Source organism: Prionailurus viverrinus, chromosome A3 (assembly GCF_022837055.1).
Source record: "Prionailurus viverrinus isolate Anna chromosome A3, UM_Priviv_1.0, whole genome shotgun sequence".
Classification (NCBI taxonomy): Eukaryota; Metazoa; Chordata; class Mammalia; order Carnivora; family Felidae; genus Prionailurus; species Prionailurus viverrinus.
The window spans coordinates 63,683,442-63,704,967 of record NC_062563.1 but is presented as its reverse complement, the minus strand read 5'-3'; the positions used below and the strand labels follow the sequence as shown (position 1 = coordinate 63,704,967).

The following is a 21,526-nucleotide window of genomic DNA, read 5'->3' as shown; positions in this document are numbered from 1 at the left end:
GAGAGAGAGAGAGAGAGAGAGAGAGAGAGAGAGAGAGAGACAGAGAGAGAGCGCGCACAAGGGGGGAGGGACAGAGAGAATGGGAGAGAGAGAGAATCCCAAGCAGGCTCCACACTGTTAGCACAGAGCCCAATGCCGGGCTTGAACTCAGGAACAAACGCACTTGGTTACAGGTTAGTTCATTTCAGAGTTTCTCATTTTAATTAAAACCCTTGGGCGTCTGGGTGGCTCATTCGGTTAAGCCTCCAACTTCGGCTCAGGTCCTGATCTCGCAGTCTGTGAATTCCAGCCCCGCATCAGGCTCTGTGCTGACAGCTCAGAGCCAGGAGCCTGCTTCGGATTATGTGTCTCCCTCTCTCAAACCAAACCAAACCAAACTCTTACTGTGGCTTCGGCTCTCACTACCCCCCTCTCCCGACACCATCTCCCAGGCTCTACAATCGCTGGTTTCCGCATCCCGGAGGCAGTTCGTCCTGTCTCAGTGCTGGGTAAAATGTGTGGGAGAAGAGTGGAACGTCAGATTGAAGCAAAGATGCTTCCCAGGTGCTCAAGGTCTAGACTGCCCTAAAGCGAATGAAACAGACAGGGCTCCAAACCGCTGAGTTCGCCCCTGGCTTAGAAGGGGTTGCACCGCGCATTCTTTTAAAGTCGCCGTCTACCCAAATCCACTCGGCAACACCCGTTCCCAGTGACATCACGACCGTTCCAGCCTCCTGATTGGAAGAGCTCAGTCATTCAATTCTCGCGATCACTCCTGGTCCAGGTCCCCTTGCTTCCCTCCCATCACCCCTACCCGGTAGTCAACAGACCACGTTGCGGGCCACGGAGATACCGTAGAACCAGAGCAGCTCCGGCACTCATCTAGACGGCTGCGACTCTTCTCAGACGCTCACAAGCACGAGGTTTGGCTCCCAGGCGTTCTGCCAGACCCGCGGTAGCGCGCGACTCTTCACAGCTCTGCTCGGCTACTTAGCTGGGGCAGCTAGGTGATTCGCACCAATTCCCCCAGTCCTGGGCTATCGCGAGAATTTGGAGGTTTTGGGACTGATTTCCGGTCGCTTACGTCTCCATGGAGACAGCACTTTAACTACTTTTTTTGATCACCTGTCATTCTCTGGATTCCACGTGGTTCGGAAATTACCCAGAGAATGTGGGAGTCAACCAGACGGTGTAAATGGGAGGAAAGCAGCCGTCAAAGGAAAGCAGCCAGTGGGATTTAGAACTACAATTTGCCGAGCATCTTCTGGCCACTGAAGCAGTGTCATAGGGTGGGCACGGGATTTTCCCTTTTGGGGAGGCCCAGTTCATCAGGACAGACGTTTAGGTATCTGTTGAGCAAGCATAAGCACCGAGCCAATTTTTGTGTAGTATTGAGGGTTTCAAGATCAAATCCTGCTGTAAATTTACTCGCCATTCACCAGAAAATAGTCTCCCCAGTTATCTGTCTCTATCCCTTCTTAAGTTTGTGTATTGGTCACTTTCCTAGGAAGTGATCCCCATTTATTCCCCTAGATATAATCATGTCACTTTCCAAATTCTTCCCTTGTTGTTGCCATTATGTGTTTATTTTTATTACCATTTTCTGTTAAGTAGTTTTTCACGTTCCATTGTTGTATTGATTTCTTACTTTGCAGATGGACCGTAGTTTTGTTTTTTGTTTTTTTTTAATTTTTAAACGTTTATTTATTTTTGAGACAGAGAGAGACACAGCATGAACGGGGGAGGGGCAGAGAGAGAGGGAGACACAGAATCGGAAGCAAGCTCCAGGCTCTGAGCCATCAGCCCAGAGCCTGACGCGGGGCTCGAACTCGTGGACCTCGAGATCGTGACCTGAGCTGAAGTCGGACGCTTAACTGACTGAGCCACCCAGGCACCCCTGGACCGTAGTTTTTTTTAAGGTCAGGACTAACTTGTCATTTAGATATAGAATATATCTGGTAGTGCACTTTTCTGTTGTTAAAGGCATACCTCCCTTCTAGAACATCTCTGACAGTGTTTGTTAGTTAATTCGTTTATTCATCAGATATTTATTAAGCACTGAATATATGCCAGGTACTGTTTTAGGAATTGAGGATTAAAACAGTGGATAAAACAGATTAAAGTTGCTGCCTTCATAGTGTTTATTACTAGGGGAGACAGACAATATACAAATAACCAAGTTACTGCAATTTCAGGTAGTAGTAAGTACTATGAAGAAAATAAGTTAATGGAAATGATCTGTGAATAGGAGTGGTGGCATTTGAAGGACAGTGGTCATGGAAGGCTTCTCACAGGAGGTGGTATTTGAGAAGAGACCTGAAAGATGAGGTGCTAAGATCTTGCAAAGATCAGGTGGAACAGACATTAACAGGCAGAGGTATTAGGAAGGGCAAGGTCCCTTAAATGGTTAAGAGAAGATTGATTTGAGATGAAATGCAGAGGAAGGTAGTACCAGATTACTTAGGGCCTTGAGGGCCAAGGTCTGAAGCTAGATTTTATTCTAAGTGTAATTGGAAGCCCTTGGAAAGTTTTAAGCAAGAGAGTAATTAGATTTGATGAGAGTTTTAAAAAGACTGTAAAAAGAGGGGACTCTTCAGAAACAAGGGAGAAGAGAGGAGACCAGTTGTGAGGCCATTGCAGGAGTTCAGGTGCAAAGGGTTCATTCTGCTTCTGTTTGGATACTTTCAGAGCTGGGCGATTCTCTGTTAAAAAGGCAGTCCATTCCATAGTTAGACCAGAGAGTTCAGGGAGAGTTCTCCCTGAATCCAGGGAGCTGGATTCAGCCTCCCTGAAGCCTGCACTGACTTTTCCTAATTCTATAGCAAGACAAAAGACATCTCTTTTTCTGACAGTCCTCCAGCAACAGCAGCTGCCTTATGGCACTTGTCCTGTCCTCTTTTCTCCGGACCAAACACCTTTGGTTAACTGAGCTGTTCTCTGAAGGGGGTGCTCTCTAGGCCCTTCAGAAATCTGTTAGTTCCTTGAAAGTTTTATCATTTGTTATGGCTCCTTAAGGGATAGCCACTAGCACTTTACTTGATGCTCCACATGTCACCTGACCTGTGGGGGTGAGCAAGGGATCATGCACTCCCTTGATCAGGCTGACTTATAATGTGGTCTTTAGCAGACATGTTGTTCTGTTGGCTCACATACTGATTTGTTTCAAATCACATTTGGCTGCTATCTCCCTGTCTTGTATTAATGTTTTATGTTTTTTTCTAATAAAAAATGCAGCATTTTACATTTATTTCTGTTTCATCTTGCTAAATTCATTCCAGCTTATCGGGCTGTACTTTAATCCTGATTTCAACATTTAACATGACCTTCCAGCTTTGTAGCTTTTACAAATTCTCTATGTTATGTCCTCCAATGTCTGAATCACACCCATTGCTAAACATGCTAACTGTGCTAAGAGCCCTGTGTTGCATTTCCCTAGAGATGCCCAGATGTCATGGTACTATATGTGTGTATTCTTTAGGAACATTTATTCAAACCCATTACGGACTTGTTAACTAAAACCTTTTTAACTAAAAGCAAATTCTGTTAACTAAAAGCAAACTCACAAGGATAGTATGCAAGTTTCCTTTATCAAATACTCTGCAAAAGTCAAGATACAGTGTGTTATGACATCTCCTGATATGTCCAAGAAGGCACAGAAGTTAGTTGAGCCCAGTTTACTTTTGGAAAAACCATGCTGTTGTTGTTGTTGCTGTCATTACTAAAATGAAGGTTTGCTGTATTTTTAAAATACAAAGACTGGGTCATAATAGGAGTAACTTTGGAAAATAATAAGCTGTTGTTGAGCTTAAAAATGTTTTTCTTTTTTGAAGCAGAAATCCTTAGATCAGTGGTTCTCAACCTGGGGCCACTCTGCTCTCCAGGGGACATTTGGCAATGCCCGGAGATAGTTTTTGATTGTAATAACTTGGGGGTAGGGGATGCTGCTGGCATCTAATGGGTAGAGGCGAGGAACGTGTTAAACATCCTGCAATACATAGACACCCAAAAAGTAGCCAAAAAGTTTCTGGTCCAAAATGCCGATAGTGCTGAGTTCAGAAATCCTGAATTAGACAATGCTTTAAATTCTTCTTTTTTACAGTGTCTACTATTCTATTTAAAATGGGCGCAAAGAAGAAGAAAGAAATGCAAGTGACTGCACTGACCATTTGCCATCAAGACCTTGAAACTTTGCGTTGTAAGTGATTTCTGACCTCATTTGTTTATTTCTTTTCTGGGTTGCAGAGTATTTTTATGTCAAGACTCAATATCACATAATGTTCAGACTCTTTCTGTTCAATTTTTCCATGTTCCTTACATTCAGTTTTGCATGTAAAATGATTTCCTAAAAATTTTGTCTTCAGATGAAGTTCGACCTGCTTTTGTTTTGGTTTGGTTTATAAATACTTAGATTTTGCATAATGCGTAGCAAAGGTAAACTTATTTGCATATATTGTTAAATCCTTGAAATGTTTTTGTATGTGTGTTATCTAGCTTTGGCTGATGTGGAAGGAAAGAATCTAGCTTCTTTGCTGTTACATTGTGTACAACTCACAGATGGAGTGTCACAAATCCATTGTGTGAAACAGGTAAGACTGAGTTGATATTCATTGATGCATCTTGAAGAATATCATATCATGCTATTATGAACTTTTAAAATTAACTGACAGTTTTTGGCTCTCGATTTTTAATATCAATGTATCATTAAAAAATAGATTTTTTTTTTTTCTCCTTTTCTGTTCATTGTATAATCTCGTTTTACTCAGGGTATCAATAGAAGCCATATTCAGGCTTCCACTGCCATTGGAGCTGTAAATAGATGGGACATTGAGACAATTGTGCATACCTTTTTTGTGGAGATAAATTTAAAAAAATTATTCTGAATATTGATCTGAATCTTTAAAACTTTTTAGCAGACACATTAAAAAGTTAATATAAAATATAAAGACTGTCCTTGCCAGTAAGTGTTTCAGTATTAGGATTTACCATGTGAACTTGCATAATTTTTTTTGGAAAGCAATTATATATATTTTGGCTTTTTCAATAGTGCCACAGAACTCCTATAACTTGAACCATTAACAAGTCTAATTCTTAATAGAGGTGGGTCTGGAGAGTAAAATGGGAGCTGGGGGTATGGGTTAAAAAGTTAAAAAATACTAAAATCAGTGTTTAAATCAGTATCCTTAACAATATAGGGTAGGAAATATTTCACATTACATTGAGACTTAAAAGAGTGTTTGAAACTGTTACTTTGCTATATATACTTGATATCAGGCAAAAGTACCATGACTTTGAATTTTTTGGATTGTAGATTGTGCCTTTACTGGAGAAGGCAGATAAAAATGGCACATGTGATCCCAGTATTCGAAGTTGTTTGGATATTTTAGCAGGAATTTATCTTTCTTTGAGTCTAAAGAATCCCTTGAAGAAAGTCTTGGCAAGGTAAGGACAAAAAGGAAAGGAAGTTAACCATCATAAATGTTCAATCTGAGCAAAAGTAACCAGTATTTAAAGTTCTCCTGGTTTGGTAAAACTGAACTGAAATATGTTACTAGCAATTTCATTTGTATGGTCTCTGTTTTGTGTATATATTACAACTTTTATAAAATGTAAAAAGGCTTTTTAGGTCAAAGACCTTAATAAAACAGGCTCTGGGCTCAAGCTTACAGACGCTTGGTTTAGTCCATTTATATTAATGCAATTCTTGGTTAAGTTTAAACTGTCATCCTGCTATTTCTTTTTCCTTTATTTTTCCCATTTGTTCTTGGTTTAAGCATATTTTTAATTACACAGGTAATATAGAAATGTATGCTTAATGTAAAGACTTTAAGCAATACAGAAGTGAAGAAAATGAAAAATGAGCCTTCTATTTCCCTCTTTCTGGCCTATCTTACTTTACTTTTTTTTTTTTTTTTTAAGTTTATTTATTTTTGAGGGAGAGAGGGGCATGTGCGTGTGCAAGCCAAGCTGGGGAGGAGCAGAGAGTAGGGGAGAGAGAATCCCAAGCAGGCTCCACACTGTCAGCACAGAGCCTGATGTGGGGCTCCATCCCATGAACCAGGAGATCATGACCTGAGCTGAAACTGAGAGTCTGGTACAACTGACTGAGCCATCCAGCCACCCCTATCTTACTTTCTTTAGTAAAGGTCATCGCTTCACATTTTGGTATCTTTCTCTTTAGACCTTTCCTTTGGGTTTAATAGGTGTATTGTATTTTATTTTAGTTTTCATTTTTTTTTTTTTTTTTTTTTTTTTTTTTTTACATAAATGTGATTATACTCTACTTATTGCTCTGTAGCTTGTTTTTTCACTAAAGAATGTCTTAGAGGGGTGCCTGGGTGGCTCAGTCGGTTAAGCGCCCAACTCTTGGTTTCATCTCTGGTCATGATCTCACAGTTTGTGAGTTCAAGCCACACATTGGGCTCTGTGCTGACAGTACGGGGCCTGCTTGGGGTTCTCTCTCTCTCTCTCTCTCTCTCTCTGCCCCTCCCCTGCTTGCTCTCTCTGTCTCTCTCTCAAAAATAAATAAATAAACTTAAAAAAAAAAAGGAATGTCTTAGAGATATTTTCGTATCAGTGTAGTCCTTATTCTTTTTTAAAAATTGTGTTAAAAAACACATAACATAAAATTTGCCATCTTAACCATTTTTGAGTATTAAGTATATTTACATTGTTGTGCAGTGGATCTCTGGAGCTTTTTCATCTTGCAAAACTGAAAATCTATACCCATTAAACAGCAAATCCCCATTTTCCTTCTCCCTACCCTCTAGCTACCACAGTTGTTTCTATGAATTTGATTGCTTTAGTTACCTCAAATAAGTGGAATATTTGTATCTGTCCCTTTTTGATTGGCTTCTTTTACTTAGCATAATATTCTCAAGGTTCATCCATGTTGTAGCATGTGGCAGGATTTTCTTCCTTTTTAAGGTTAAATTATGTTTCATTGTCCATATGTACCTCATTGTATTCATCCATTCATCTGTTGATAGACATCTGGGTTGCTTCCTCCTCTTGGCTGTTGTGGAGAATGCTGCTGTGAACATGCTGGGTGTGTAAATATCTCTTTGAGATCCTGCTTTCAGTTCTTTTGGATATATACACCCAGAAATAGGACTACTGGATCATATGGTAGTTCTATTTTTAATTTTCCAAGGAGCCTCCATATTGTTTTCCATAATGTCTTTACTATTTTATGTTCCCACCCAAAGTCCTTATCTTTTCTTAACAGCTATATGTATTCCATAATATGGGTATACAAAATTTAATCACTTTCTCACTGATATTTAGTGTTTTGTTTTCATTATTCCAATTTCATTATTCCATGATGCAGTGATATTCTTAATCACGTATATAGTTGTTCTATTTTCTGAGATAAATTCCTAGAAGTGGAATTTCTTCACCAAAAACATTGCTAATCTGTACTCCCCCTAACAGTGAACCAGAGTGCCAGTGTCTTCATACCTTTATTTATAATTCTGGATAATACCAATCTTTATATCTTTAAAAATCTATTGGGTAAAAAATAGTATTATGTTTTACTTTTCATTTCCCAGATTGCTGAGATTGAATATTTTTTAATATGTACAGTTTGACTGTTTGTGATTACATATCTTTTGTGTGTCTTCTTGTTAGAATGACTTTTTTTCTTACTTAAGTAAATTTATTTAATGTGTCAAAAAGCAAATGATCAGATAGTGGCCAGTTCTAGGGTTTTGGTGAAGCAGTCAACCATGTCATCAAAAATCTTGATGTTTTCCATTTTTCTCCCGTGTGTTTGCCATATTTTCCCTCAGAATTACAAGGGACTGTAGCAGTTACAAGCACCTTAGACAGACATGACTGCATCCAGAAAAAAAGTCTTTTCCAACTCTTTTTATTGGAGAGAAAACATTTTGCAGGAGGTCTCAGTAGAGTTCCTATCACTTTGTGTTGTCAAGATTGGGTCATATACCCTCCTTCTGGTTTTAAGAATGGCTGGGAAGCAAGATTCTCACACCTCTGTAGTGGGAGGTGGGTTTTGCCAATAAAAAAGGGCATGTGGGGGGGCCTCTGGGTGGCTCAGTCGGTTAAGCATCCGACTTTAGCTCAGGTCATGATCTCACGGTTTGTGTGTTCAGGCCCCGTGCCAGGCTCTGTGCTGACAGTTCAGAGCCTGGAGCCTGCTTCAGATTCTGTGTCTGCCCCTCTTTCTTCCTCCTCCCATGCTCATGCTCTGTCTCTCTGTCTCTCAATAATAAATAAACGTTAAAATTAAAAAAAAAGGCATGGGGAATGGCTGCAGGAAGTCAGCAACCACAGAATGTCTTCTTGATTTATAACAGCTTTATATAGATTATGTGGCAAATGTATTCCTTTGTTTATAGTGTGTTTGCTTTTTAAAAATTACAAATTATTTTTTTGGTAATCAAATCTACTAATATTTTTCTTTGTATAGATTTCTGAGTTTCATGCCTTGCTTATGTATACTTTTTCTAGGATAAGATCATATAAAATTACATGCTTGTCTTTTAAAATTTATTTTTTTTGTTTAATTTTTAAATTCATCTGGAGTTAAGCTTTGAGTGGACCATACGTTAGAGATCCAATTTAGTTTTCTTTTTTGTAATGGGGAGCCACTTATCCCCAAACTTTTGAATAGTCCATCTTTCCCATTTATTTGGAATGCCATTTTATTATGTTCTGTGTTCCTGTATAAACATAGATTCCATTTTATTATTTATTTTTTTTTTTCAACGTTTATTTATTTTTGGGACAGAGAGAGACAGAGCATGAACGGGGGAGGGGCAGAGAGAGAGGGAGACACAGAATCGGAAACAGGCTCCAGGCTCTGAGCCATCAGCCCAGAGCCTGATGCGGGGCTCGAACTCACGGACAGCGAGATCGTGACCTGGCTGAAGTCGGACGCTTAACCGACTGCGCCACCCAGGCGCCCCAACATAGATTCAATTTTAGATTTGTGTCTATTTGTTTACTCACCCATACCACACTTTCATTTCCTATAGTGTGATAATGTAGTTTAATTATATACTGAAGCACATCACCCCTTTGGTGACCTTTCTTTTTCAGACTGTTCCTATTTCTAAATTCTTTTTCTTCTAGAAGAGCTTTAGAACTCTTTAGGCAATTAAAAAAAAAATCCTACTTTTTTTTTCTAAATTTATAATGTTTATTTATTTTTGAGAGAGAGAGAGAGAGAGACAGAGACAGAGACAGAGACAGTGTGAACAGGGGAGGGCAGAGAGAGAGGGAGACACAGAATCTGAAGCAGGTTCCAGGCTCTGAGCTGTCAGCACAGAGCCTGATGCAGGACTCAAACCCATGAATGTCAAGATCATGACTTGAGCTGAAGTCAGAAGCTTAACCAACGGAGCCATGCAGGCTCCCCCTAGTGGTTTTGATTTAGATTAATTGAGGTAAAATTGACACTAAATTAAATTTATCTTTTCAAAAATTTTTTAAAAAATTTGTTTATTTTGAGAGAGAGCATGTGTACACGAGCAGGGGAGGGACAGAGAGAGAGAATCCCAAGCAGGCTCTGCACTCCTTGCTGAGCCCAACATGGGGCTCAATCTCACAACCGTGAGATCATGGCCTGAGCCCAGAGCAAGAATCCAACACTTAACCAGCTGAGCCATCCAGGTACCCCTATTCAGTGAATTTTTATTGACTATCTACTCTATGTCAAATAAATATTCTAGGCATTGGGGATACAGTGAATAAGGCAGTATAGAATGGAGGTTACATTCTAAGAGGAAGATTGAAAATAGTCAAATAGTCAAAATATATAGGATTAGATGAAATGAATGTGATTGGGAAAAATAAAGCAGTGATGGGAGATGGGAGCATCAAGGATGGGGTGAAGGTTGCAATTTAAAATATGGTGGTCACTTCAGATATCTTTGCTAAAATGACATTGATAAGGTGATATTTGAGATTGACCTGAAAGGGACAAGGGAATGATTATTATTGGGTCTATTTGAGGGAGGAGTGTCAGTTGGAGGAAATAGCAAGAACAAAGACTTTGTTATATTGTTGCCACAAGGAAGGCCATGCAGCTAGAGCTAAGTCAACAAGGATCAAGATGAGGCTGGAGAGATAGTGGTGGGGCTAGAGTTGGTGGAGTCTGTAAGTCATTGTCAGCGCTATGGCAACCAACTGGACTGAGATGGACATGTGGGACAATTTTAAGCAGAAGATTAACACAGTGTTTTTATAATATCACTCTGGCTTCTCTATTGAGGAGGGAAGCAAGATGGAAGCAAGGAGTTCAACAATTGTGGCATGAAGTTAAAATTTTCTGGCTGTATTTTGAAGATGTAGTCCAGTATTACTTAATTTGTATGATTCCCTTCTACATACTACATGGTTGCCAGATTTCTAATGCTTGGTTCTTTTTCTAGCTCACTAAATGGCCTACCTGAATTTTTTCTAACTGAGGCTGTACAAAGTTTTACTTCTCGTCTTCAGGAAGAATTGAGTACTACTGATGTGTACTCTTATAGGAAAGTAATTGACAATATATCTTCCTGTATGGAGAACTTTGACGTAGGTAAGCCAGCTCTTTCGTAGTATTTTTTCTATCATTACATTATTGTTTTTAAACAATTTTGTTAATGTTAGTTTTGGTCCTGAGGCTCCCTATCAGTGTTAATTTTTTTATTCCCACAGGTAGAGCAGGTGTTAGTAATCTTCTTAAAAATGGTAAGTCCCATTCTTTTATTTTATTCTGAGGGTGTAACTGCTTGTATGAGTCATTTTGGAACTGGTTGTTTTCGGTTTCTTGACAATGGGTAGAGTTTTGCAGATTACCAACGTGCATCACGTTCCTTCCTTTTAAATATTCCTTTTAAATTTCTACTTCTATACCGTGATATCACTTTAGGTAATAGTGACTTAAAATATTTTCTTATATTGACATTAAAATTCACAGTTTTAGGTTCTGCTTTGTCATTATATATTCTTTTTGTTTCAGTGCTTCATTTTATGCAGAAGAGTTTAACTGAAATCTCTGAAGAAAATAGGCAAGTAGTATCTGTATGCTTGTGCATGTGTGCATGAACACTTGTGGTTGTGCATTGTCTTTGTACACAGGAAATTTTTAAAAAGTTTCCAGAACATGCTTCATTCCATTCCTCTCTGTTAATATTAGACCTGATTATTTAAATGTATTTTTTAGAGGTTTGATATTTAATTTAAAAAATCAGAAAGGGGCACCTGGGTGGCTCAGTGAGCTAAACGTCCAACTCTTGATTTCAACTTAGGTCGTGATCTCACAGTTTGTGAGATTGAGCCCTGTGTCGGGTTCTGTGCTGACAGTGTGGAGCCTGCTTGGGATTCTCTCTCTCCTTCTTTCTCTCTTTCCCCCTACCTTCAAAATAAATAAGTCAACTTAAAAAAATAAAATAAATTTTTAGGAGAATATGAGCAAGAGTTCCTTCCTCCCTGAGTGTTCCTTACTCATAGCGTCTGTTCCTTTATAAATGAAACATCCTGTTATTTTTCTGGGGATATTAATGATAGGGTTTTGTTTTGTTTTGTTTTTAAATATAGTTTTCTTACCTTTGCATAGTCCTAGTTCTTTTATGCTGCTATTTTTTTTCTGTTTGATGCTTTCAGTCACTTCACTATATGAAAGTGGAAGCTTTCTTTAGAAGTCTGGTGATTTTTAGCCTAGCGCTCATATTTAAGGATGGGGCACTGAGAGTTGATTTGAAACTGTGTATATGGGTGGGGTTGATGGCAGGTTTTATTGTAGGCTCGTTTAGCTAGGCTATTTCTTTGGAAAACCTCCGATGTCAATATCTTTAGGTCTTTTTGCATGGGTAGTGGATTCACCATGGAACCAAACCGTTGGCTTAATTCTGGTTGCTGAGGGAGTGAAAAAAGCTGAGGTCATGGAGTTTGGCATTCATTGTTCATATATTTGCCTAATTCGCTTGTTTGCAATCTGGTGTTGCTTTACCTTCCCTAGACGTAAGCCACTTGTTTGCTGGTTCTTGCTCTTCTTCAACAGACTTGTAGCCCGTCTTCTTATTTTCAGCCCTACATTTATTTCCACATCAAGGAGTCCTGGTGCCAAGTTTCTTAGCCTTTTGAGGCTGCAAATCAGGTCGTTTTGGGGATTATTCTCTGGCTTAGTATTTACTTTGTTGATTCTGCTAAGTTAGTTATTATCTATCTGCTTTGTGGCTTCCAAAGGCTTATTGTTATTGTCTTGTTGTCTATTTGTTGCCCTTGTGTATTTATGTCTTTTTATGTGGTTGGTTTACTGAGGTTCTGGCAGGGAATAGAGGTAATAAATGTGTGCTATTCTTTTTTTTTTTTTTAATTAATTTTTATTTTAATTCCAGTATACTTAACATACAGTGTTATATTAGTTTCAGGCTATTAGAGTGATTCAACAATTCTATACATTACCCAGTTCTTCTCACCATAAGTGTAGTCTTTAATCCCCTTCACCTATTTCACCCCTCCCCTCACCAACCTCCCCCCTGGTAACCATCTGTTTGTTCTCTATAGTTAATAGTCTTTTTTATTTATTTATTTATTTATTTATTTATTTATTTATTTATTTATTTTTTCAATGTTTATTTATTTTGGGACAGAGAGAGACAGAGCATGAATGGGGGAGGGGCAGAGAGAGAGGGAGACACAGAATCGGAAGCAGGCTCCGGGCTCTGAGCCATCAGCCCAGAGCCCGACGCGGGGCTCGAACTCACGGGCCGCGAGATCGTGACCTGGCTGAAGTCGGACGCTTAACCGACTGCGCCACCCAGGCGCCCCAATAGTCTTTTTTAATTTGTCTCTTTTTTCTTTGTTCATTTGTTTTGTTTCTTAAATTCCATATATGAGTAAAATGCTGTGGTATTTGCCTTTCTCCGACTGCCTTATTTAGCATTATACCTTCTAGATCTATCCATGTTGCAAATGGCAACATTTTGTTCTTTTTTATGGCTGAATAATTTTCCATTGTATGCATGTGTGTGTGTATGTATATATGTGTATATATCACATCTTCTTTATCCATTCATCTATCAGTGGACACTTGGGTTGTTTCTGTATCTTGGCTATTGTAAATCATGCTGCAGTAAACATAGGGATGCATATGTCTTCTCAAATTAGTGTTTTCATATTCTTTGGGTAAATACCCAGTAGTGGAATTACTGGATCATATGGTAATTCTATTTTTAATTTTTTGAGGAAACTCCACACTGTTTTCTGCAGTGGCTGCACCAGTTTGTATTCCCACCAACAGTGCACGAGGGTTCCTTTTTCTCGACACCTTCACCAGCACTTGCTGTTTCCGTGTTTTTGATTTTAGCCTCTGTGTGCCATCTTTCACCCAAGGTCTCCTTTTGCCTTGCCAAGAGTGCCTTCTCTGTCTCCTTTTAGGTTCTTCCTCTGCTCATCTCTTGAATGTGGGTTCTTACTGCTTATTTATTGTTCTTCTATTTGTTATTCTATTTGTTCTTCTGCTTAATACCATCTACCTCCTTGGTGTTAGGCACCTGCTAATATTCAAGATTCTCACATTTCTCACTCCAAGTTAGATCTCTTCCCTGAAGTGGTGGCTTCATATAGTCACTTGCCTCCTGGACATCTCAGCTGGGATGTTTTATAGGTGTCTCACATTCAGTGTGTCCAAAAGAAAATTCACTACCTTTTTACCCCCCCACACTAATAACTTCTATTCTTCTTTCTGTATGTTTGAATTTGCCTATCCTGGATACGTCATGCAAATAGAATACGATTTTTGTGTGTGTGTGTGTTTTCAGGGTTAATCCATATTGTGCCATGTATTAGAGTTTTATTTCTTTTTGGCTGAATACAGCATTCCATTGTATGTATATACCACATTTTGTTTATCCATTCATCTGTTGATGGACAGCTGGGTTGTTTCTTCTACCTTTTGGCTAATGTAAATAATGCTGCTATAAACATTGTTATGCAAATATCTGTTTGAGTCTCTACTTTCAGAATTAGTGGATTATACGGTAATTAGTAGAATTAGTGGATCATATGGTAATCTAGTGTTTAACTTTCTGGGGGACCTTAGACTGTTTTCCCTGACCTGTGTTTTAATATCATCACTCTGTGTTCTGCTGTGTTGAGAATAGACTGAGGGTGGGCCAAGGATAGAAGCTGGGGGACCAGTTAGGAGGCCACTGCAGTAATCCAAGGGAGAGACAAGAGTGACTCAGGCCAGGAGTAGCAGTGGAGGTGGTCTGATTCTGTATTTTGAAGGTAGGACGAACAAGATTTTCTTACAGATGGGATGGGGAGGAGGAAGTCAAGGATGGTCACAGGGTTTTTGAAGGATAGAGATCCTAGCAGGTGTAGCAGGTTTGGAGTTGAAGATGAGTTCATGTAGTTGGAGATGTCTGTTAGACATCCAAGGAAAGATATTGAATAGAAAGTTGCATATACAAGTCTGGAATTAGAAAGAGAGGTCTAACCTGGAGATAAAAATTGGGGAATTGTCAGCATATAGATTATAATTTAAAGTTTATGAGCTGGATGAGATCAGCATCAAGGGAACAAAGTAGCTGGAGAGGGGGACTAAAGACTGAGTTGTGGAGAGCTATAACATAAAGAGCTTGGAGAGAAGATGATGAACTAGCCAAGGTGTCTAGGACGGAGCGATGGTGAAGTAGGAGAAAGTGGAGGAGAGCCTGGTGTCTTGGAAGCCAGGTGAAGAGAGCGTACCAAGGTTGAGGGAGTGTTCAAGTTATGAAATTGTGGCATTCATTCTGGATCTGCTACTTTTACTCTAAAAGGAGAGAAATGAGGTTGGTCATTGGCTGAGAAGGAGGGAAATGTTGAGGTAAGAGTGTTGAAAGTTTGTAGTAAATGTCCATAGAATTGGAATGTTTATGGCAGTGGAACAGAGAGGTATGAATGTCTATTATAACCTAAAATGAATTTTGGCCCTTTGATTGAGGAATGTTTTTTATCGAGGGATGGAAGTGGTGACAATTTCGTGTGACTTTTCTTTTGTAATAACGTCTCTTCTTCGTTATAGAAAATTTGCCGGAAATCATATTGTTCAGACGCAGTTGATGAATGACTTGTCGGTAGGCACTAGAGTTTCTGTGATGTTGGTACAGAAAATACAAGACTTTCAAACACTTCATGTGAGGATTTCCAGTTCCCCCACATGGCAAAGTATGTGTGGATTGCTGAGTATTTTCACCAAGTTTTTAATTGATGGTAAGTGTAAAACCGTAAAAATGGTGATTATAATTTAGTGTCGTTCAGCTTACACTAATAATGGTATGAAATGTTTGATACTTAACTGACATGTAGAACTACTTCTCCCCTAGCCCCTTAAAGTGGGGAGGCCCTGGATTATGAGATTTTAATGCTTTTTATTTCAAATGTACCAGTTCTCCAAGGGGTAATGTTGAAGGACTTTTCTAAATGTGTGTATGTGTATTGTAAAGAAGGAAATCTGAGACAGTCTTAGTGTTGAAAAGCCAGAGACTTTAAGTGGCAAAAGAAAATTCTTGAGAAGAATAGATTTCCAAATTTGGAAGGAAAATCTGGAAAGGTAAATGTAATCTGTACATTTCTCCTCAGCAGTAGGTATTATCCTCAAGTAATGATAGTAATCCTTGTGGGGCCATTCATCATTCCCCTTTGTATCTCTCATATGTTGCTTTTCTTTATATGAACTGTGCCACTGGAAACCAAATAGTTAATGAGAGGAAGTCTGTCTTTATAAAAGTATTTCAAATAATAAATTAAGATGAAATGGTAGAATATCACCATTTTGTAACCCCCAATGAATTGACGTAGGCATTAAGCATCATCAACTGCTAACTTTACAGAACAGACAACCAGACAATATATGCCCCTTAGATCTAGTCTTGGTTTCACCACCTGTACTTTTCCCAAAGTGACTGAACTTGGGACCAATCTCTAGGTCACCTGCCAGTTTACAGCAATTGTAGAAGAGAGAAGAACGTGTGGAATTGCATCAGGACTAAACAAACCCACATCTAGATTGTGGGAAATGCTGCAGGTCAAAGGCCAGAGTTCTTGAATAGAGAAATTGTTATGCCATGAAAGGGGTAGAGAGGGCACCTGTAGATTAAAACACATTTAAAAAATACATCACATTTTTAAAAAAATGGACGGGATGCACATTTGATTAATAAAACCATTTGAAAAGAAGAAAGCCATTACTGTGAAAGTCACAATAATGCTTACTCAGGGTGAGAGAAGGGGATTGTGGTTGAGATGAGGCACGTGGATGAGCCTTCCGGGCAGGGTGTCTGAGTCCTGCTTCTTGCTTTTGGCGGTAGGTACAAGGGTGTTCATTTCAGTTAATTCATTAAGCTGTGCCCTTGTTTTGGGTGTTTTCCTATATCAGTGTTTTATATTACAATAAGATTAACAAAAAAAAATGATACTTATCGTGTTCACAAAAAGTTAAATTACTTTTTCATTTTTATCTCTCATTCTATATGATCATGTATGCATGAATATTAATGAAAAAATTAATGAATTGGTTCAGATGTTTCATTTGTTTTTTTAAAATTTTTTTCATGTTTATTTATTGTGAGAGAGAGAGACAGAGAAAGAGAGAGAGACAGAGTGTGAGCAGGGGAGGGTCAGAGAGAGAGGGAGACACAGAATCCGAAGCAAGCTCCAGGCTCTGAGCTATAAGCACAGAGCCCGATGCGGGGCTCGAACTCACAAACCGCGAGATCATGACCTGAGCCGGAGTCCTACGCTTAACTGACAGAGCCACCCAGGCGCCCCGGATATTTGCTTTTTAAAAGAGGAATTTGTTATAGGATGGGTAAAACACAGAGAAGGCCTGATTTTAATAAGAGGTAACCCCTTTTCTGACAGAGCCACCCAGGCGCCCCGGATATTTGCTTTTTAAAAGAGGAATTTGTGGGGCGCCTGGGTGGCTCAGTTGGTTGAGCGGCTGACTTTGGCTCAGGTCATGATCTCACGGTCCGTGAGTTCGAGCCCCGCGTTGGGCTCTGTGCTGACCGCTCGGAGCCTGGAGCCTGTTTCAGATTCTGTGTCTCCCTCTCTCTCTGACCCTCCCCCGTTCATGCTCTGTCTCTGTCTCAAAAATAAATAAACGTTAAAAAAAAATTTTTTTTTTTTTTTTAAATAAAAGAGGAATTTGTTATAGGATGGGTAAAACACAGAGAAGGCCTGATTTTAATAAGAGGTAACCCCTTTTCTGACAGAGCCACCCAGGCACCCCGGATATTTGCTTTTTAAAAGAGGAATTTGTTATAGGATGGGTAAAACACAGAGAAGGCCTGATTTTAGTAAGAGGTAGCCCCTTTTCTGAACCGTTGATGGGACCTCTTCATTGCTGTTCTTCCCCAGGATTTTAAAATTTCATGTATTAGTAAAATGTTCAGCTGCAAGTAACAGAAAACCAAACTTCAGGCACTTCAGGCACTTAAGCAAATATGCCTCCCTCGTCCCCACATAACTTGAAGTTCCGAGGCAGGTGATCCCGAACTGTATGCAGTCTAGGACCCAAACATTTCTGCCTTTCTGCTCTGCCATCTTCAGCATGTTGGCTTTTACTCACGTTTTTTGCCTCCTGGTTGCCATTTGACTGCTGTAGCTCCAGACATTATGTCTATGTTCACGGCCGGAAGGAGGGCCAGTTGCATCCTTACCTTTAATCAGGAAAAACGAAAGTTCCCAAGTACCTGCTTCTATCCCATTGGCCTGAACCCTCACGTGGCTACCTTTACTTGCAGGCAAGATTGAGGAAGCAAGTGTCCCACCTTTGGCTGAGTACATGGATGCCCCAATCAAAGTCACAGTTCTGTTAGCAGGGATAAAGGGCACAGTGGATATTTAGTAGGTAGTTTATGGTAGGCATTTTTGAGTCTTAGCCCCGGTTGAATAATTTACCATATTTGGTAAACTTTATTACAAACCAGAGGCTAATAGAAAACAAGGAGAAAATAGCAAGTCAAGATTGGTTGCATTGGGTACATGCCAATGATAGCAGAGCTTTCAGTTAGCACTGATGCAGGCTCTTTACACAAGCCCCGAAATCACTTTAAGAAAGAGTAATGCATGTGGGGGTTGGGCTGGAGAGGCCTCAGTGCAGGGAAGAGAGTGAGCGGTATTGCTGCTAGATGTGCTGTGGGGAGAGGAAGGGAGAGTGGGTGTTAGTGGAGAGAGGAAGGAATCACATTTATTAAGTGTTTATGTGTTGGGCATAAAAGTCTTATGTTCGTTATGCATTTAAAGCTTAAAATTATTGTCAGATAGGAGTTATATTTTCCCATATTACAGAAGAGAAAGCTGTGTCCCTGGGAGGTGAAATAACTTGCCCAAGTCCTATTCACCTAGGATGTGGTCATGCTAGAAATTGCACCCAGGACTCTCTGTCCCTGCAGCGTGTGCTTTTTCCACTGTACCAGAATATCCATTGTCATTTAATCCACACTCTCTACTTTTTTACCAAATAGATCACCTCTTACAGACAATTCAGAGTACATCTGGATTAGCTGTTATTCTTTTTATTAAGGCTATGTTTCACCCACCTGAAGAGATTCCTGATTTGGTGAGTGCATCTCCTTTGTAGAATTGTATACTTCATTGATAATTAGACACGTGTTTAAAAAAATTTTTTTAAAGACATGAATTAAAAATTTCTTTCTGCATAGTAGAATCTTTCTGATGATCTTTTTCTCTTATAGTAAGAGACAGTCCAAAAATGCAGAAAAAGCAGAAAGAAGACCAGAGTAGTCACCTGTAAATCCATCTCCTAAAGATAATCACTATCAACATTTTTAGGGGTGCCTCTTCATATGTTTCTAGTGCTGTTTGTTCAGTTTCATCTCTCAGTGTTATAAAAGATATTTATGATATTAAAATTATGCAGAGATTAATATATACATACATGAAGTCCTAACTTTTTGATAAGTATGTCCTTTTTATTAAGAATAACCCAAATATTGAACTTTAGACTGGAAGCATGTGAGAATCAATTTTTCTGTGAATTTGATTACATGGAAAATGTAATTTGATAGTTTGCGTGCTAATCCTTATATTTAGTACTAGCAGGGTTTTCTTCCCTTACTCTGTTATCTAGAAACTTATTTTAGTTGTTTACCTGACTTTATGGAAAGCAGCTGTTTACCTGATGTTATACAAAATAGATGTGTACTCTTCGATGAGATCACACAAAGTATTTACCATTGGATAAAATTTAATAATTTGATTTCTCATATCACCTCTAAAAAGTGTTAAGGTCATTCACCTGCAGGGGATGATAAGTTTTGCTCCACTAGTACATTCAAACCAGCAAAATGGTTCACGTACTTAGAATTCTTAATCCTAAGACTTAATTTTTTCCCTTTTGGTAATAATAACTTTAACACTTGTGGCTTCTCATCTTTAGGTTCAGTTATTTTTCCTAGGATGTTTCAGGCGAAAGGGTATTTTGGATGTACATCTTGAAATATCTGTACAGTTTTAGAGGCTTTGTAACATGTTAGCTCTGTTATGTTTTTCCAGATTAGTAGTTTGCTTCTCCGTTCAGTGGACTGTACCAGCATCCCTGACTGGTTTTTGAACTGCTGCAGGAGTCTTTGTTGTGCTGATGTCTCGCAGTCAACTCTCTTATTCCTGTGTCAAGGGACACTCACCATGTTGGACTGGCAGAATGGAAGGATGGGCCCAAGCGGGGAGGCCCTGCTCTTGAATATCGTCCATGTATTGTTCACCTTGAGTTCACAGTGAGTTTTCATGCTGTTGTCTCATATTTTCTTTTGCTTGCCAGACATTTAAAAGATGGCGACTGAACCTGCATACTTAGTAGTTCAATGCAAAGTGCTCAGGATAATCCTGAATTGAAAGGGTGATATATGTAGGCAAGGAAGCGGGTATGAAAGAAGATGAGATGAGAGAGAGTTACAGAAATTACGAGGGCAGGTGAACCTGTACTGAACATTTTTTTTTTTTTTAATGTTTATTTATTTTTGAGAGAAAGAACACGAAACGGGGAGGAGCAGAGAGAGAGAAGGGGACAGGATCTGAAGCGGGCTCTGTGCTGACAGCAGAAAGCCTGATGTAGGGCTTTAACTCATCAACTGTGAGATCGTGACCTGAGCCAAAGTCAGAGGCTTACCCAGGCGCCCCTGTATTGAACATTTCTAATACTAATGTTTTTTTTTTTAAACATTTTTTTTTTTTCAACGTTTATTTATTTTTGGGACAGAGAGAGACAGAGCATGAACGGGGGAGGGGCAGAGAGAGAGGGAGACACAGAATCAGAAACAGGCTCCAGGCTCCGAGCCATCAGCACAGAGCCCGACGCGGGGCTCGAACTCACGGGCCGCGAGATCGTGACCTGGCTGAAGTCGGACGCTTAACCGACTGCGCCACCCAGGCGCCCCTCTAATACTAATGTTAACGTTTAGTCTCTAATGCTAGCATTTAAAAAAAATTTTTTTTTTACATTTTATTTATTTTTGAGAAACAGAGTGAGACAAAGTGTGAGCGGGGGAGGGGCAGAGAAAGAAGGAGACACAGAATCTGAAGCAGGCTCCAGGCTCTGAGCAAGCAGTCAGCACAGAGCCCGACGTGGGGCTTGAACCCACAAACTGTGAGATCATGATCTGAGCCGAAGTTGGATGCTCAACTTACTGAGCCACCCAGGTGCCCCTAATGCTAGCATTTTTAAAAAACTATGAAAATTTTATATGGATAGTGCTTTGGAGTTTATGAACAACGTCAACATAGGTAATTCAGTATGAGCTTCACGTGTCTTGATAGATAGGATAGGAAATCAGATGTGTTGTGTGGAAAAAGTGAAGTCAGAAAAGTAAATGCTAAAACCTAAGAGTGTATTGCTAATAAGCACCTGAGCCAGAATTGTAACCAGTTCTTTTGACTTCACTGGATTGTGTTTTGTGGGTTTTTTTTTTTTTTTGACTTCACTGGATTGTGTTTTGTGGTTTTTTGGGTGTTTTTTTCATAATGCCTGAAAGTGATCGTGTGCTTAAAATATCAAACCATAGATACAGCTTGATAGTAGTGAACATGTAGGTAAAGGAAAAAAAGCACAATGTTCTAAAATAATTTTTTAAAATAATAATATAAATATAATAATATAAAAATCATTTAAATTATAAAAAATATTTTTTATTGTGGTGTTGTATAACAGCTCTATTGAGATATAATTTATATACCGTAAAAGTCACTTATTTAAAGTGTGTAATTCAGTTTTGTTTCAGTAGATTCACAGGGTTGTACAACTATCACTGCAATCAATTCTGGATTATTTTTATTACTCTCAAAAGAAACCCCATTCCCCCTAACTTTCTCCAGCCCTAACCCCTCACTATGTTTTAAAACACTTGTGAAACCATCATCAGAATAAAGTAATGAACAATTTCTATCATTCCCAAAAGTTTCCTTAGTCCTTTTTTGGATTATTTCTTTATTATTATTATTATTATTATTATTTTAGGGAGAGAGAAAGAGAGAGAATGTGAGCGGGGGAGAGGGACAGAGGGAGAGAGAGAATCTTAAGCAGGCTCCATGC

General features: G+C 39.2%; 1 protein-coding gene across 4 annotated transcripts in view; it reads left to right on the top strand.

Moving 5' to 3' along the window:
• The first annotated feature begins 773 nt into the window (after nucleotides 1–773).
• The window catches only part of THADA (THADA armadillo repeat containing), a 330,132-nt gene continuing 309,379 nt past the window's right edge, over nucleotides 774–21,526 (top strand). For all 4 annotated transcript variants that reach the window (XM_047852046.1, XM_047852045.1, XM_047852044.1 and 1 more), the window contains exons 1-10: nucleotides 774–902; nucleotides 4,079–4,174; nucleotides 4,471–4,565; nucleotides 5,288–5,418; nucleotides 10,377–10,525; nucleotides 10,645–10,677; nucleotides 10,949–10,997; nucleotides 14,999–15,186; nucleotides 18,444–18,538; nucleotides 19,495–19,715. In XM_047852046.1, the coding sequence (XP_047708002.1) occupies nucleotides 4,099–4,174; nucleotides 4,471–4,565; nucleotides 5,288–5,418; nucleotides 10,377–10,525; nucleotides 10,645–10,677; nucleotides 10,949–10,997; nucleotides 14,999–15,186; nucleotides 18,444–18,538; nucleotides 19,495–19,715 (1,037 nt within the window). In that variant the 5' untranslated portion in view covers nucleotides 774–902; nucleotides 4,079–4,098. The remainder of the gene's footprint in view (nucleotides 903–4,078; nucleotides 4,175–4,470; nucleotides 4,566–5,287; nucleotides 5,419–10,376; nucleotides 10,526–10,644; nucleotides 10,678–10,948; nucleotides 10,998–14,998; nucleotides 15,187–18,443; nucleotides 18,539–19,494; nucleotides 19,716–21,526) is intronic.